The following is a 17,320-nucleotide window of genomic DNA, read 5'->3' as shown; positions in this document are numbered from 1 at the left end:
ATTAAATTACATTTGTACTAGAGAAAAATAACCTGCAGATGACTTGTAGGTTGGGCAAGAAATCACACTAGTCCAGTCACCTCTAGACCATTTTCCTACAGATTTCTCAATTTTTTTTTCACTTTAAAAGACAGCTTACCATAATTTTTTCTTGCTTTCTCTTTTTCCTCCTCCTCCTCCGCCCCCCCCCCAAAAAAAAAAAAAAAAAAAAACAACACAAAAAACACAACCCCCAAACCTAAAATCCTAACATTTAAATTAGGGATGCTGCATTCTCCTCGTAAAAAGTGTTGGCTCTGAGAAATAGTAAGGGAATTCAGCTTGGCAATATCTGTGTAGTATGGTTGAGGGTCAGTGAAGTGATCTTAGTACTCTGTAGTAATTGTAAAGTTTCCAAAATAAGAATAATATTTTTTGAGTTGATGTTTGTTTACAAGTCCAGAAAGTATTCTGTACAGTGGCAAATTTCTTATTGTTATTTTCTATTAGCATCTTCCTGTCAGGTGGAGACAAGCAGTTCTTTGAGAAAGACACCAACTATTAAATTGTATGTCAACACTCCCTGGTTCTCCAGCTGTACTTTTCCTGTGGTGGTGGGTGGTATGGCGATACCCAGCAAAACACAGAACACTGTTGCTGGAGCAGAAAATACAGGTCTCAGAAGCACTTCACTTAGGAAAACTCTTGAAAATAACTCTCATTTGATATAAGGAAAGGTGCTTCTTCAGTGACTACTGGCTTAAGACGAGACATTTTTCTGGCCTTTTGTTTAATTGCTGGATGACTCCGGATTTGTTTCTCTCCCTCTCTGAGGTATTGCTTTAAATTGGTTCATATTTTGTCTTGTGCGCGGGCAGAAATACTGCAGTCCCAAGCTTAATCTTTTCACAGGATTCCTGGAAAGGTTTCTCCAAGCAGTCGGGCTCTTTCAAATTCCCGTAAGCAGCTGCCTTCCCTCAAATTGACCCAAAACACAGCGTTAGAGGAAGAAAGTAGGCGAGCGGGCGGGCTGCGGCTTAGGTCGTGGCAGTTGCCATTTGGTCACTAGTGGACACAAATACAGGGCGCGGGGAGAGGGGGACGCCTGCGGAGCGCTGGGGCCCGGCCGGACCCGGGGCTGCCGGGTGAGGCGCTGCCCGGTCCGCGGCCATCGCCGGCCCCCCCGGGCGGGGAACCCCGCGACCCCGCCGCGGCCCCCGCTGGAATCACGCCGGGACCAGGCCCGCCTGTCCCACTGCGGGAAGAGCAGCGTGGAGGCCCTCGCAGCCGGGCTGTCGCCGGTCCCCTGACCTCGGCCCGGGCCATGGCTTTGTCCCCCCTCCAGGGGTGAGAGCCGCTCGCCTCGCTGCGACTCTACAGCCTGACCCCGGAGCTGCTCCCCGGGGACGCGTGGGTCCCCGCCCGCTGCCCCCGCCCGGCCCCCGCCCCGGCCGGTCCCCGCGCCCCACCCTCCTTCCCCCCCGGGGCAGCCCCCGCCGCGGGGCGGGTAGAGCCGAGGGAACGGCGGCGGGGCCGGAGGGCGGGCGGCGGCCCCTCACCCCGGGCCCGCACCAACCCCCTGGCGCTGCCACGGCGGGGCGAGGGTGGGCGCACAGGGCGGCCGGGCCCGGGCTGCACGAAGGGCCGTTTGGCAGCTGGTTTGACGGCTCAGGCTGGGTTTCAGGGTAAGTAACGGTCGCCACAGCCTGACGCGGGCACGGAGGCTCTGCCACAGCTGCCTTCTCCCCAGCTTTCCACGCAGAAGACTTCTCCCCGTGGAAAAGGCGGTCGTTTTCCACCGAAAACCGGAGAAGTTTTTGTAAAGGAACATGTCTCTGTTCCGTCCGTCATCTCCAGAGAGACCCTGGAAATCCCTCTGCCCCGGGTGCTGCTGCTGACCGAGGCACGGCCGAGGTTCGCCCTTCGAACCTCCCGCGGCTGCCTCGCCGCACGCCGCCCGGCGAAGAGCAGGGCTCCGCTCCAGCTGCTGCCCAGCTGTTCCACGGAACAGGAGAGGGGCTTCTCTCACACCATTTCTGCCCTTCCTTAAAATTTCTATGTCTCGTACCGCAAAAGCCAAACCCGATCCTCTGTGAACTTTAGCTCTGATTTTCCGCCTCCATACTTACACCCGTCATTCAATTGTTACGTCTGAAGAGAATCCTCTACCTGACAGGCAACGGACATGTGGCATTAAAACTAGAAGGTACGACAAGACACCTCAGCTCGCCGGTACCCGAATCGGGTGTGCAACCCTGCGCCTGTGGAGAGAGATTTGCATTCTCCAGCAAACGTCGGAAAGTTATGATGGGATGTTCCCAACTAAATGACGCCATGACATATATTTATGAAGCAGTTGATATCCACACCCTGGCAAACTTTTGTTAAAGAGTAAAAGTTTTTTAATGTGTGTTAGGTTATACTGGTCAAAGGAGGTCAGCAAGAATATCCTGCAGAGCAGAGACCCTGTTCTGAACAAGGGACCCCGAGTTTGTCCCTTTTCATGAAAATAGGTTTAACTTTCGGCTGTAGTATCTTTTCTTATTCAGCATCTAAAGCTACTCTAAGACAGATGATAAATACATCCATCTAAATAGGAACCCTTCATAACTGTGAATACATTAACACATTATTTAGGCATTACAAAACATTTAAAACGTGTCTGAGACGTATGACCACATTTAGTTTATCTACCTGGAACTACCCACTAAATAATACAGCTACATAGCAAGCTCCTACCAAGTTGTTCCAAACAGCTCATCTGGTCCTCCAAGGATGTGTCTTGCAATAGCAGCGCCCTTTCATTGCTTCCCTCACCTTAAATAGCTGGATCTGTGGCACGTTTATCCCGATGAGATTGTCCCACTTACTTCATGAGCTTTGGTCTGCGACTCCTAGAACTGAGAAGATGTTGCTAGATTAGGGAAAATCGTGCAGGGCTTTTCCCTGCAGCTGCCTAGTCAAAGCAAAACCATTAGGAGAATATTTGTCCCCGTGTTATGACCCAAAAGTTAGTCTCCTAAATGGACCTTTTGGATTGGTTAGCAGAAACTGTCTCAGCCTTGCCAGAACCTTAGAAACTGAGAGGAACATTAACGGATGAAATGCTTTTGTGGGGAGAAATGCATGTTCTGCTATCATTTCTTCGTTCTTTCGGTTATTCCGCAAGACACGAGTAGTGGTGTGACACCAGAGCATGGGAAGTGCCCGTTTGGAAAATGTATCGCATGCCTGGATCCCTGCCTGTTCACCCTCATGGCAGACCAAGACACACTGCTGAGAAGTCTGTTAGGCTAAACTCCACGCCTCCCTTGTTCGGCTCTTCATTTCCATTTTTTTTTCTCCTTCTTCCCCCACCCTCCCCCCCCTTCTTTTTTTTCTCTTCCCATGTTTTAATCTTCCTGATCTATTTTCCGGATCTGAGATTCATAGTTTCCTCCAGACATGTTTCCGTCCTGAAACATGCAGACTTCAGCTCCCCTACAGCTGTGTATTTCAAAAGGCGTTTCACACCTAGTTTTCTTTTCCTTTTCGATGTCCTTCAAGGTAGGAAATATACGTGTTCAGAGTGATCCGATTGCACAAGCATCTTCTTTTTCGCATTATTTCCTGCATTCTAACGTCGAGGGGGAACGACGCAGCCCTCACCTGCCCTGCGACTGAAAAGCAATTTAGTGGAAGGTACGACCTACAATGCACGAAGGCACAGATAATGAAAAAAACCCAAATCACCAAACACTTAAGTGAGGCAAAGCCCCTTTCTCTCTTGCGCTATGCACAGGTAAAACGAAAGGTAATACAAAACCTAATCCAATCACTTGATCAAGTGATTACTCAAGATTTTTCCAAAAGATAAAGGTGTTTATACCTGCGTGTAAGGCAGGAGGGGGAGATCATGACTGGGGTGTATGAAACTTTGAGGCACCCTTTCAGAGGTTTCAGAGCCCCCAGCTTTCCGCACCGGTTTGGAATTGTGTTTTTGCGTCTATACTTCGTTTTGAACTCCCGTGCCTGGAGGTTTAGGTCTCTCCTCCCGCCTTGGGCTGCTTGTGTTGCAGCTCTAAACCAGAAAAGCCTGTTACTTCATTCTACTAATCTGATTAGGATTGAACTATCCACTGTCCAACACTTTTAGCAGGACAATCTTTCTTTACACTTTTTCTGCATTGGAGATTAAAAAAAAAGAAAACAACAAAACCAAAAGCTGAATCCAATACTTCTGAAATTTGTGTGAGACAATTTTTGGGTAGGAAATAAATGTCTCCCTACTACCCCTGCACCCCTCCCACACCCTCACACACACACTCGTGGATAAATCATACTGCCCAAAATGTATGGTGCCTTTGTTCACCGCTGGTTCCTAGTTGCTATGGAGAGTTAGTTTTACGCCTTAGTAAACTATATTTCAACTCCTCCCCGTGAAAGCTATTCTTTTCTTAAATGCACACTTTGCAGACCCCGGTCCTTCCCCTCCCTCCCCATGTTGGCTGCACTTCCTCAGCCCACGTCGGTCTGCCCCGGGCTGAAGTCGCGTTTTCCCACTCCTCGGAGCTCAGCTCGCCCTCTAGCACTTGCCCAATTGTTTGCCCACCGCCAGATGCTCTCCTGCTTCTCCTGGGTTTCATTGTCCCTTTTTTTTTTTTTCAAGGTTTCTGAAGGATAGTCCCTCTAACTGAGAGCCGCAGTTAACCGTGGCACACGTCTTCTCCAAATCAATGAGAGGTGCCCGGGCTGAAAGCATGAACAATGGGATTTTACCGAGCATGAAGCATATTACCCCCAAACCCGTCCTGACAGGCCATGCTAAAGCACTTGAATGACTTTCTTGAAACAAGACCTTTCTGAAGGCTCCTCCCTTCAGGGAATTGCACCGTCCAGGAAAGATAGGCATGAAACTGCACGGGGGCACCCCAAAGCTTTGTAAGTAAGGGGGGAGTGTGTGTCTTTGTCTCAAGGCCCCACCGCTTCCACCCCAAAGCCAGGGACTGGAGTGCTTTCCCTGGTCGGCTGCTCCTCACTCCACACTGGCTCTGGGACATTCAAAGGACAGGGCTTTTTCTCGCCCTTTCCCTTTGGTACCTCCAGACTTTTTGACGGCACATACAGTACAGCCAGCTCCTACTGACTTCTGGCCTATCTTACACGGGCATCGCCAGGGATGTCCCGATTTTAGGCATGAGGACTAGGAAGAACTTCCAGGTCTCCTGCTAGCACCCCTTACCACCTCAGGCATGAGGCCAGAGGAGCGGGCCCCATGTACCGCACCACTGTTACAGCAAAGCTCCTCAGGAGTCTGCAGTCTTCCGTTTGCCCACCTTCACTTTCACAGAGTTTCCTCCAACGGTAGAATGGCTCACTGCATGTAAGTCAACGGGTTTTCCCTTCAACCTCTGCTAATGGAAGTCTCCCGTTGCATCTGTACCTGCATACCCGGGGCCTCGGCTCCTTTGCCAGCCGCCCCCCCCCCCCCCCCCGCGTTGGGGCATCTCACGGCTCCTCCTGGCATTACTCAGCAGCGGGCGGCAGGGCCGGAGCCAGCAGCCAGGCGGGAGGCGAGCTCCTGCCCGCCCCGTGTGCATCATCTCTGCTTTCCCTCCCGCCACCCGGCAGCGGGACTCAGCTCCCACCGCCCCCCCTTCACGCCAGCCCTCCCCTTCGTGCCCGGCTCGGAGCTCTGCAAGATCGTGTCCTGCCACGTTTTCTGTTTCGTCTCCCCCGCCACTATTTCGGCCTTGCCTCTCTAGAAGTGACTTTGCACCCACGCTTTGCTGCCAGCTCCTCTTAGCAGGGTGAAATCCCTTGCCCCAGACCTCAGTGCCCCCTTGGAAAGCAGCATCCACCACGAACCTCCGCACGAACCCACGGAGGCTCGCTTCACCTCGACCCGTACCTCCCAGCCCCTGCCTGCCGCCCCGAGCTCCCACCCACCCCGCAGCTCCCGGGGTCCCCGCGGTGCTGGGCAGACGGAGGGGCAGAGAGGCGGGACGGCGCCGCATTTCGCAGAGCGGGGCCAAGCGTGACAGCAGGTGCCTGGGTCTTGCCTCGGCACCGTTAAGAGGTTTGTGTCTCCAAGCCAGGCCAGGCCCATCCCCTTTGGCCCAGAGGTCGTGGGGTAGCGCCGAGCCAGCGAGCATCCTCGGTTTGGCGGGTGCTGCATGTTCGGGAAGTGGAGGAGCCAAAATGCCGCGACATGGAAGGACCACTTGCTTCCCCCCCTCAAAAAAATATTAGTTGGCGTGTGTCGTCTCCCCCCCGCCCCCCCCCCCCCCCCAGCGTCTGCGTGCGTGGGGTGTGAGCGGCACGGCGGAGCGGCGGCGCCGATGCCCCGCGGGGAGCGGGGCGGCTGCCGAGGCGCCCACCCGCCGCTGCCGGCCCCGCTCGGCGCCCCGTCGGGGGGCACCTCCCCTCCCACCCCCGCCCCCGGTAGCCGTGCAGCAGATGGCCTGCGGTCCGGGAGGGCGGCCTGCGCCCGCCCGGCGCTGAACGCATGACTGGAGCCGGGCTTTGGTGTCGCCGGGAGCCCCGCGGCTCAGCCCAGGAGGGTCCCGTGTGGAGTTCAACAGCGGCCTTTCCCGGCTGACAGCAACGTGCTTGTTTTTCTCAGCTATCTCGGCCCGCCGCCCCCCCACCCCACCCCCGCCTCTCACGACTGGATCTCCCCCCGCTTCCCTTCGCTTCCCCCCTGCTCGTCGGTGAAGAGCCAGAAGGCTGCGGGCGGGAGACTGGGCGCACCGCAACATCCTGCCTGCAGCCACCGGCTGCGGCCCCCCCGACCTCCCGCTGGGACCTCCCTTCCCCCCCTTCCCCCCCGCCCCCGCACGGGCTGTGGCGTCTCCCTTCTCCCCGGAGCCGGGCCGGGGCCTCCCCCACCAGCCTCCCGCTCCGCGGGGGGCTCTGGTTTCGCTGGCTGCGCCGCCGGCCGCTGGCTTGCAGCGGGAACCGTCGGTGTTCTGCTGGGTGATTGTAAACGGGTTTGACTGGCCGTTGATCTCGGGGTCAGGACTCTCCTCGCTAATCCCTCGCTCTCCAAACACCGGCCCCCCTCCTCCTCCCCGCGCTCTCCCTTTCCGCCCTCCCCTGCTTCCACCCCGTCTTCCTCTTGCATCATTCAGCTGCAGCCCCTCCGACGGCACCTCGCTTCGTGGGGCTGCAGCTCGCAGAACCCCACTCACACCCCACGGACAGCAGCCTCCAGGCCCACTGTTCCACGACACCGGGGCGCCTTGCTTAGGGAGGAGGGCCCTTCCCGCAAGATGAGCAACCTGCACTCACACAGACACACGGACACTCCGACGCTGCCCGCCCCCACGGGGCTGCCTCTTCCCGGCCCTCCCCACGTGTTGCTCAGTGGAGGGAAGGGGAGAGCTGGGGACTGCCGAGGGGAGCGGGCAGAAAATGGGCGGGGGGCGGGGACGGGGCAGAAAAAGACCCGGGGGCGGTCGGTTGGTCCCCGGGAAAGGTGGGGGCATCGAGGGTCGCCGCAGGGGGGGTGTCGGCCCTCGGCCCGGGAGGGCATCCGCTCCAGCTAATGCATGAAGCGCAAGGGCATCTGCCAGCTAGCGTGGTTTAGCTGCGTTTTACTCTACAGTGTTTGATTTTCGGCGGTGTGGGGTGCTGTTGTGTGGTTGGGCTTTTTTTTTTTTTTTAATATATTTTTTTCCTTCCGTGGCAGTTTACGCATGATAACAAAATGCTGTAACCGCGTCAGGCGTTTAGGTGCCTCCGGCCTGATGCTGCCGGCATGTGGCCCAGCTGGGAGGGAGGGTCCTCCCCACCCACCCGCCCTGCCAAGGGGCATCTCGAGGGGCTTTCTTGCCCCACTGTGGCCCCCTAAGCGCGTTGGGGCTGCACCCTCACGGCCCCCTGAGCAGGTTTCTGGAGTCGTCCCTCTTTTTATTTTCACGGGCAATTTAATGTATGTGTCCCCCTCCCCCGCTCCGTTGCTCCCAGAGGCCCAGAGCCATCCCATCGATGCCCCCTCTGCCGCTCCCCCCTTCCCCCCGCCCCCCCCCCCCCCCCCGCCCCGGGCTTGCTGCGGTGTGACTCCGGTTGAAGGCACGGAGGAGTGGAGCTGCAGAGAACGGCTTCTCCCCGGGGCCCAGCGCCACTCCTACGAGCTCAGCGAGCCACGCACGGGAAAAGGAGGGAGGTGGAGAAGAAGGGGAGGGGGGGAAGAGAAAAAAAAAAAAAAAAAAAGAAAGAGGGAGAATCGTTGGGAAAAGAGCCGTGGAGTTCAGGCCAAGTTTGCATTTTGGCTCAAAGTTTGGAGCGGATCAAACCTGTTATCGCACTGTGCCTCCTGTCCTCCTGGCTCCTCCGCCGCCCCTCTCCCGGGGCAGAGGGACCCGCCGGCAGAGCGGTGGCCGGTGTGTGTGTGTGGAGGGGGGGGGGGTTGGGGCCTGGCTGGAGGGGGGCCCTGACCCCAAGCCCCCCCCTGCTACATACAGCCTAGCTCCGCAGAGAGGGCACCTCCGCCCCGCTCCCCGTCGCCTTACTCCCTGGATTTTCCTTCCTTTTACTGGAAACGAGATTTCTTTTCTTTTTATTTTATTCTTCCACACAGGTGATTTTAATAGCTCTGTCAATCATATTATAGGAGGAACATTTCATACAATTTTAGATGTAATGTACTTAAACCATAAATCGCTTAAACCTATTCTTAGTTTTGCATATTCAATTATTCTCTTATATATAACCAGCACAGCAGAAAGCCCAAAGACAGAGTTATTTTACTGTGCCTAAACCCAACTCGTCTGCCTAGCAAAGTTTGTTTGTATATTCAAACTTGAAATTTAACTCACATTAAACTGAATCGCCAAACCAGAAAACCACTAACAGCAAAAAATGCTACCCTTTTGGTGTTTGGGGGTGGTGGTGGTTTTGGTTGGTTTGTTGGTTTTGGTTGGGTTTTGGGGGGTGGTGGTGGTGTGTTGGACATTTGTAGAGGGGATTGTATTTCTTTGAAAGGCGGGCTGAGAATATTCGAAGCTTATTTGAATATAGCCGAGATTGGGTCTGTTTAATCCCCTTGTACTGAAAGTGCAGGTATTCCTATTATTCTAGGCATAACGCCATTGAGTGACTAAATTGTGAGGGGAGGAGGGAAAACTCGTTAAAAGGAGCTCATTTAGTGAGTCGTAATATTTCTCTTTTAAGTGCTTCCCCCTAGTATTTCTGTTGTTTGGACGTGTACAGATGATTATTTGCTTTTCTCCCTTGACCGCCCCAACCCGCCTGTTCCATCAGTCGTGTTCAACGATACAGGATCGTCTCGCCGGGATTTTTCTCTTCCGCATTGTCAGTAAATGGGATTTTCAATAGCTATGACCCTTAAAGAAAAGGCACGTAACAAGGTTGCATCAGATGTATATGCATCTGCATGTGCACACGTACACACACACACACACATACTTCCCTTTGGTCATGATGCTATCTACAGTGTGTATAGATATGTATAAGTACGTATACACATGGTGGATAACGCGTTTCAAGAAACAGTTCAACAGGTATTCAGCTTATTCTGCACATTTAAAGGTACCCCTGCTAATATTTTAAATTACGTACAGGACCGTGCTTGGCCGGAGGTAACCAACGCGCCAGAAGGATTCTCACAGGTTCCTGCTTTCTGTGAGCGCTGTTTGCACGCTAGTTCCAAAATTAGCCTGGTGACTGCCTGAACCCGCACACACCTCGCTTTAATAAAGGCTCACATAGTTTAAAAAAAACAAAAAAAAGAAAAAAAAAAGAAAAAAGAAAGGGGAAATTTTGGGTTTAAATCAATAGACAGTTTCCATGAAAATTTTGCATTCACTTTAAAGAATGAGTTTTATATCAAATTATATCAAATTGACTTCGAAGAGTTACATATGTCAATTGACATGTCAGCATTATAGGTAAAATGCAATCCCTAACACGGACAGAAACCGCTCCTCATTAACCAGCTAACACTTCCCCACTCCTGGATGGATGAAGGACTCATTCGCCAGCGCTAAAAGATGGCTTAAAAAGCCCTACAGCCTGCTGCGACGACACTACCCCTGCAAGTCAGAAGTGGTTTTTTTCCTTTTGTTCAAGCAGTTAAGACTAATTAAAAAAATTCTTTGCTACCGTATGATATTTAAAGGCAACGCTTAATGCTGTTACTACTACCAGACGAAGTTTACAGCAAACTTTTAATTCCAGCATATCGAAAGGTACCGATCAACAGCTAGGAAGAAAAAATAAAATTAAATTAGACTTCAAAGCACCGAACAGCATTCTGCAATGAACAGACTCGCAGGGGTTTTGCCCGACAGCTTTCGCACCAGTCGCTGAAACTGGCCCCCCGGTTTGCGCGGGCCGGGAGCGCATGACCCCACCGCTCCCTGTTCGCCCCCCGGGATGCTCGGGACGGACGGGGCTGCGTTCCGGGCTTGGGGTTTAGAGGTCGCTTTTCTTTTCGGGACGCTCAAACCGAAGCGCTTTCGCTTTTCATGGCGTTAATTGGAGGGGAAGTGGCGCGTTCGCCGGCGCCTTCGCGTCCCCCCGGGAGGTCGGTGCCCCCCGGGACGGCGGGGTCTCCCGGACGAGCGGGGGCAGAGGCGGGCAGCCCGGCCGCAGCGCCCGGCCTCCCCCCGGGGAGAAGTTACGGCCCTGGGCACGGGCCGGGCCGCCAGCCTGGCCGCAAAATCCAGAAAACGAACGTGCACGGCTGGGGAGGGTGACGCGGCGAGTCGCCTTCCCTCGCAGCACGGAGCGAGAACTGAAATAAATCTGCCTTCAGCCCTCCTGATTTACACCGGTTAGGAGCCACCGGCATTTACGGCGGGGTTGCACTTCGTTCCGTTTGCCGCTCCGATTTAAAACTTCCTCCCCATATTCTAGGTTTACCTGCTGTATGTCCAGGCACGCTATGGTAAACACTGCTATGCTCTCCGGTTAGGTTTTGCTTTGTTTTTTAAAAAAAACCAGGTGACTTTTTCCGCTTTGAAATTTATTTAACTCAAAATTGAACGCATCCTTAGGATTTCTGTTTAGCAGAAAAGCTTTTTAGTAAACTATATACACAATCTGAATTCCCTCGTAACGCCTAAATAAAAATTATTTCACAATGCATTTACAATAAATGATACAAAAAGAAAACAAAACCAAAGAGAAAACAAACAAATATCCAGATACAATAAAGTTTTACAAAACCCAAGAAAAAAATCATTGCAGCCTCCAGAAGAAAAAAAAAGTTTTATAAATAAAGAAACAAATAACAAAAAAACCCCAAACAACAACAAAAAAAAAATCCAGAAACGCGAGAACATCTACAAAAAAACTTTTAAGTGTTGTTTTGGATTTGCCTTAGTACATGAGTAATAAATGAGAACTGTTTCCCCATCAACTTCGAGTTAATTAGGCAATAAAAAGCCTTCGCAAGAAGCGATCCGTGACTGAAATCGTAGCGGTTCCGCGCGGTATAAAAGTTGGCATCGCCTACAACTTTGTATGGTTATTATTGATATTTTTTGTCTTTACGCCGTCGGTTTGTTTTTGTTTTTCCTTTCTCTTTCTCTCTCTCTCTCCTTTTTTTTTTTTTTTTTTTTTTGCAAATAAACGCTCTATGTCTCTTGGGTGAATGATAAATACTGTACAAAAAGTCTCCATAAAACACAGAAGTTCAGTCTAAAACTAGTTTCATAAACTAGTCCTTCTAAAAAAAAAGGTAAGTAAAGCAACCGTTACCTTTTTTCTCTCTCGTTATTATTATTATTATTTATTATTATTATTACAAGAACATCAAAACATTTCTCTTCTGTACAAAAAGGAAGGAAGAAAGAAAAAAAAAAAAAAAAAGAGGCGCGGGAGGGCGGGCGGGAAGGGAAGCAAGAGGCAAAAATAAGAGGGGGGACGCCGGGAGCGGGGCAGGAGCGGAGCGGGCCGGGCGCGGGCGGGCGGCCGGGGGCTGAGCGTGCGGTGGCAGCGGCGGGGTGCGCAGTCCTGCGGGGCGGCCCGGGGCCGGGGCCGGTGGCCGAGCCGGGGCCCGCGCCCACCTCCGCCGCTCCCGGCGCCGGTGCCGGCGGCCGGCGGGGGCTCAGATATGCGTCAAGGGGACGGTGCCGTTCACCCCCGTGCTGGCGCTCTGGTAGTGCTGGGGCAGGGAGTGGAGCCGGCTCTGGGCGGCGGCGGCCGCCGGATCCCCGCCTTCCCCGGCCGGTAAGTACATGCTGATCATCTCCCGCAGGTCCCCGGGGCACGGGGCCCGCGAGTGCGAGGTGACGGGGGGGCTCACGCTGGGCTCCGACTTCACCAGCGAGCCCAGGGCGCCCAGCGCCCCCGAGGAGGCGGCCGCCGCCGCCGCCGCTGCCGCCGCCGCCGCCGCCGAGTTCTGGTGGGGCTGGGAGCCGTAGGGCAGGGCGCCGTAGCCCGAGGGCGAGGCGCTCATGTAGCCCTGCGAGTTGGAGATGGGGCTGTACTGCAGGGCGCCCATGTCATAGCGGTGCATGGGCTGCGGGTTGTGCGGGTGGTGCGGGTGGTGGGGGTGCGGGTGATGCGGGTGCCCCCCGCTGCCCGGGTGCTGGCTGTAGGCGAGCTGCGCCTCCTGCATCATCGCCGCCGCCGCCGCCGCCGCCGCCACCGAGCCCGGGTAGGCGCCGTTGGCCCAGCCGTTCATGTGCGCGTAGCCGCCGCTAGCCGTGCCGCCGGGGCTCTCCAGCCGCTGCCCGACGCCGCCGGGGCTGACGCCGACGCCCATGCCCACACCGACGCCGGCCGGGCCTCCCCCGGCCGAGCCGGCACTCAGTAGCCCCCCGGCCAGCGAGTACTTGTCCTTCTTGAGCAGGGTCTTGGTCTTCCGCCGGGGCCGGTATTTATAATCCGGGTGCTCCTTCATGTGCAGCGCCCGCAGCCGCTTCGCCTCGTCGATGAACGGTCTCTTCTCGGCCTCCGACATGACTTTCCACTCGGCCCCCAGGCGCTTGCTGATCTCCGAATTGTGCATTTTGGGGTTCTCCTGGGCCATCTTCCGCCGCTGGCCCCGCGACCACACCATGAAGGCGTTCATGGGTCTTTTGACCCGGTCCTGGTTCGCTTTGTTCCCCCCGCCGCCGCCACCACCGCCGCCGCCTCCCGCTCCAGTCTGCCCCGAGAGGTTCGTGGGGGCCTGGGCTCCGCCGGGGGAGTGCAAGTCCGTCTCCATCATCATGCTGTACATTCAAGTAGCTTTTTTATTTTCCACCGGCGCCAGGCGTGAAAAAAGAATCAAACATAGAGGAGCCCGGGAGGACGGGGAGCGAGCGAGGCAAAACCCGTTTGTATCTAGGTAGCGACCGCCGTGAAAAAAAAAAAAAAAAAAAAAAAAGAGGAGGAGGAGAAGAAAACCGCGAGGAGAGCGATCGGCGACCCCGCCGGCGAAAAACTTTCTCCCTTTCTTTCGCAAATCACTTTCGCGGCTCGGCGGCGACTGGGATTCGAGCTGTTCAAACAGGTGCACGGCAAACTTGCTGCTTCACTTGGCGCGGAGGGAGGAGTGTGCGGAGCCGTCGGCGGTGTCCTCCGCTCCCGGCTCTCCCCGGCACACGCGCGCACACCCCTCCGCTCCCGCTCTTATCCTTAACGGAGCTATTTTTTTTTTGTTCTTTGCTAACTTGGAGAGAGAGAGGGAGGGAGGGAGGGGAGGGAGCGTGTGTGACTTGCATCCGCTGATCGCAGGTGAACGGAGCAGAAGAGAGAGGAGAACCACACCGCCACGCAAAAAGGAGGGGGAGGAAAAAAAACCCACAAAAGTATTTAAACGTTAACTAAAAAAAAAAAAAAAAAAAAAAAAAAAAGCGGGAGGAGGGTCGGGGGAGGGAGGGGGTGGGGGAAAGAACCCAACCAAAACAAGCGCCGAGCCCGGCAGCCGTGGCGCGGTGGCACAGTAATTTGCTGGCGGTGGTCTCCCTCCCGCGGCCCGGACGCGACGGGACGGGACGGGGCCGGGACGGGCGGGCCGGGAGAGGAGGAGCCGCCGGGCGCGCGGGCGAGCGGCGCTGCAGCCATACAGGGCGCGCCGAGCCCGCCTTAAATCGCCTGGCGGCGACCAATGGGGGCGCGCCGGCGGGCGGCGATTTGCATGGCGCGCGCTGAGCAGTGACGTCCGGCGGGGCGCGCCGCGCCCGAGGGGGCGGGCGGCGGGGTCACGGCGCGCCCCGCCCCGCCCTGGGCCGCTGACACGACCCGCCCTCCGCCGCGCCCCGAGCTTAGGCCCCGGGGCGGCGGGGGGTACGGGACACACCGGTCGCCCCCTCCCCGCCGGGTACCGCCGGGGGGAGGGAGGGAGGCCTTGCGCTGCGGGCTGCCCCGTTCCCGCCGAGCGCGCCCGACACTTAGACGGCCGTAGAGCGGCGTTCGGGGGGGAATGAGGTGCCCCGGGGCCGTCCGCCCCGGGCCGGGCACCCCTCGTCGTCACCGCACCAATGCGAGCGGCACCTAAATACGCCTTTTCCCCCGGACTCCACCCGTTCTGGAGCTTTCCCCGAGGCTCTCTGGGTGGGCGGGGGCAGACGGCTCTCCCTGGCATCAAAACTGCTCCCAGGCCCCGGCGCAAGGCAAAGGCTGGACGTGCTCTTAGTCCTAGGGGAGCTAAAAGCATTTGAGACTAATGAAGGTACATGGAAACGTGTTGTATTTGTATAAAGTAAGTACAGGAGTATGACGACCACCCACCCCACCCGGAAAACATTTAAAGATTATCTTTGTGCCCTGGCTGTCTGTGAGATAGGTTACTGTTATTTTACAGAGGGACGAAAGTGGTCTGCACTGAAATTCATGCTGTAATCTCTAATTGCAGCTATAGGAACAGCCGGTCCATTGCACAAATGCCCATGCACAAAAACTGCCATCCCCATCGTCTTTCGCCAGGTGCAGAAAGGGACATGTGGCATCCTTGCTCTTTTCCTGGTCCGTGAGTGATAATTTTCCTGACCCTAGTGGCCATCCAAGGCTGGAATCACGCGGCAGTTCCCCCAATTACTGTAATTACCACCAGAAGTTTTCTGCAGGAGGAGCGTGCACCGTGCACAAAGCACCAGCCTTAGGCTTTGGGCTAGGATTAGCCTTTTTTTTTTTTTTTCTCTCCCCCCCCCCATTTCCAATGGCTCGTCATGGAATAGTGATCTCATCCTGATAATCTAATCCGAGTTTGCTGAGGAGAGGGAAGTGCCTCTCCATTTCTGATGGCTGCAGGCTCGGCCTGCTTCTGGGCCCTTTTTGCTCAGCCGGGGTGTTGCTGCGAGCTCGGGTGGGGATGCTTTTGGGGAAGCTCTGTTCATTTCCTAGGCGGCCCTAAGGGTGCAAAGAGCAGAGGGGAGCCAGTGCAGGATCGGGCCTGCGCTGCTCCGGTTGATATTTTCCTGAGCTGGTGGGTTGCCACATCTGCAGGGGCAAAACAAGCGAGGCTGCTGTGATTGCTAAATGATGTATTAAAAATGTAATTGGTTGGGGTAGAAGAGGTGGGGGAGGGGAGAGAAGGTTACTGCAGAAAGGCGCATTTCCACTTGGATGGCCAAATGAAGATACTGGGAGTAAAAGCCGTGAGATAAATGACATGGCTTGTACATTATTCACCCAAAGCCCTAGTGGTATTCTTCCCTGAAATTTTTTGATATAAAGGTACCCGAAGGTCTCCTGACAAACAAATGGGACGAATTGGTGTAGGGCAACCTTTTCCGGACAAGTACCGTGCACCCTGTGAGCTGGTGGACCCCGTAGGAACACATGCTCATCCTTGAGAATTGTGGATACACCCCCACTTCCCTCCCCCTCACACGCAGGGTACCCACGGCCGGGGCTGACCCTTCCCTGGTGCCGGGGGCAGCCCTCATCCGTACCATGTCGGGGGCTGCCCCCCTTTCGGAGCAGGGCTCCCCCACTCTCTACTGCCCCACACATCTCTCCTCGGCTCCGGGAGCCCCTTCCTTCCCTTAAAGGCAGCCAAACCGCCGTGAACACGGTCCTTCAGGCTGGATAAAGGAGAACAGGGAGTGGGTGTGTGGGTGTGTGTCAGAAGATGGTGTTGGCAGGAGCCCCCTTGCCTCTGCCCCAGGCGCACCCCACTGGGGAGGGGGACGTGGGAGGTGCAAGAACCAGCTCGGGAGACAGACAGGGGCTTTTCTTCCGTGGTAAACGTGGTGCAGATCCCGACTCGAAGGACAGGGACGAGGTCAAGCGGTTTCGCGAGTGTCGTTTGACAGAGGCGACAAGCGGGGAGCGGTCTGCGGGGTTGGGGTGGTGCAGGGGGGAACGCGCAGGAAAGTGGAATTGCAAACAGGCAGGAGTGGGTGGTGGCGGGAGCAGGGGAGGGCCGGCGGAGGGACGAGATGTGTGCCTGGGGGAGCGCTGCCGGGAAGCCAGAGGGGAAGCGGGAGGCGATCCTGCACCGGGAGCAGGACCGCGGAGGGCCAAAGGTCCGGCAGCGGCCCTGGCCGCCCCCCGAGCCCACGAACGGGGCAGGTGCCGGCGTGGCCCGCCCGCAAGCTGCCCGGAGTGACGGGTGGCCTCCCCCGGCCTCCGCTTCCCTCCGCGTCCGCGCTGCGGGACGCGCCCGGGCGGACGGCACCTCCCCCCGCTACCCTTCCCCCCGGTAGGGCCGCCCCCTCGGGGTGGGGGTCGCCCGCCGCCGTGCCCCCGCCGCGCTCGGCCCCGAGGGCGAGGAGGGGGCAGAGGGGCGGTGGGGCCGAGCCGAGCCGGGCGGCCCGGAGCAGGCGGCGATCGCCGTCTGCTGGCTGCCGCCGCGCCTCCCTCACCCTCGCCCCGGGCTGGGGCCGCCCAGCGCCAGCCCGCCACGGTGAGAAGCCACGGGGAGAGGCTCGGGGGGGGTGTGCTGGCTGATCCCTCTCCGGCCCGTCTGAGACGCGGGACCGGGGGTCGCTTGCGGCTCCCCTGGCGCTTTACTGCAAAACCCGCTGGGCTGCGCCAAAGGTGAACGGCTCCCTCGCCCCCGGGGCACGGTCACCTGGGCCGAAGCGACCACCCGGGAGGGAGCAGGGAGGGAGGGTGAGGGCAAGCGGGGAAGCCCACTCCTGCCCGGGTGACCGGGCAGCTCGGGGATCACTGTTTTGAACACTAAGCGCTACCCAGCCCGGATGGGATGGAAGAAAAAGGGCGCCTGAATAAAGTCCCGCTTTCTTTTCCAGGGCTAACAACTGTTCCGGGAGATGCTGCAGCCCCAGTCCCAAATCAGCTCCAGGCTCTCTGCGTGTTTTGTTGTCTTTTCCCAGCTTGCTGGGTAAAAGCGTTTGGAGAATCTCTGGAGCTTTCGAGTAGGGGCTCACCCTGTGAACGGTACTCACACATATAATTCAAATTTCACAGCTGACCTGCTCTGAAAACCTCAATC

At 56.3% G+C, this 17,320-nt stretch overlaps 2 protein-coding genes across 2 annotated transcripts in view; both read right to left on the bottom strand.

The window, feature by feature from the left end:
- LOC308059118 (uncharacterized protein) overlaps positions 1-17,320 on the bottom strand; it is a 473,234-nt gene that overhangs the window by 45,568 nt on the left and 410,346 nt on the right. The window lies entirely within an intron of this gene.
- On the bottom strand, positions 9,699-16,224 carry SOX1 (SRY-box transcription factor 1). The gene has a single exon (XM_080376043.1). It carries the CDS (start codon positions 13,154-13,156, stop codon positions 12,038-12,040), a length of 1,119 nt encoding a protein of 372 aa, XP_080232169.1. The 5' UTR covers positions 13,157-16,224; the 3' UTR covers positions 9,699-12,037.

This window comes from Falco punctatus (genome assembly GCF_963210335.1).
Source record: "Falco punctatus genome assembly, chromosome: 2".
Classification (NCBI taxonomy): Eukaryota; Metazoa; Chordata; class Aves; order Falconiformes; family Falconidae; genus Falco; species Falco punctatus.
The sequence above is the reverse complement of the archived record's forward strand: the minus strand, read 5'-3'. Positions and strand labels throughout refer to the sequence as shown.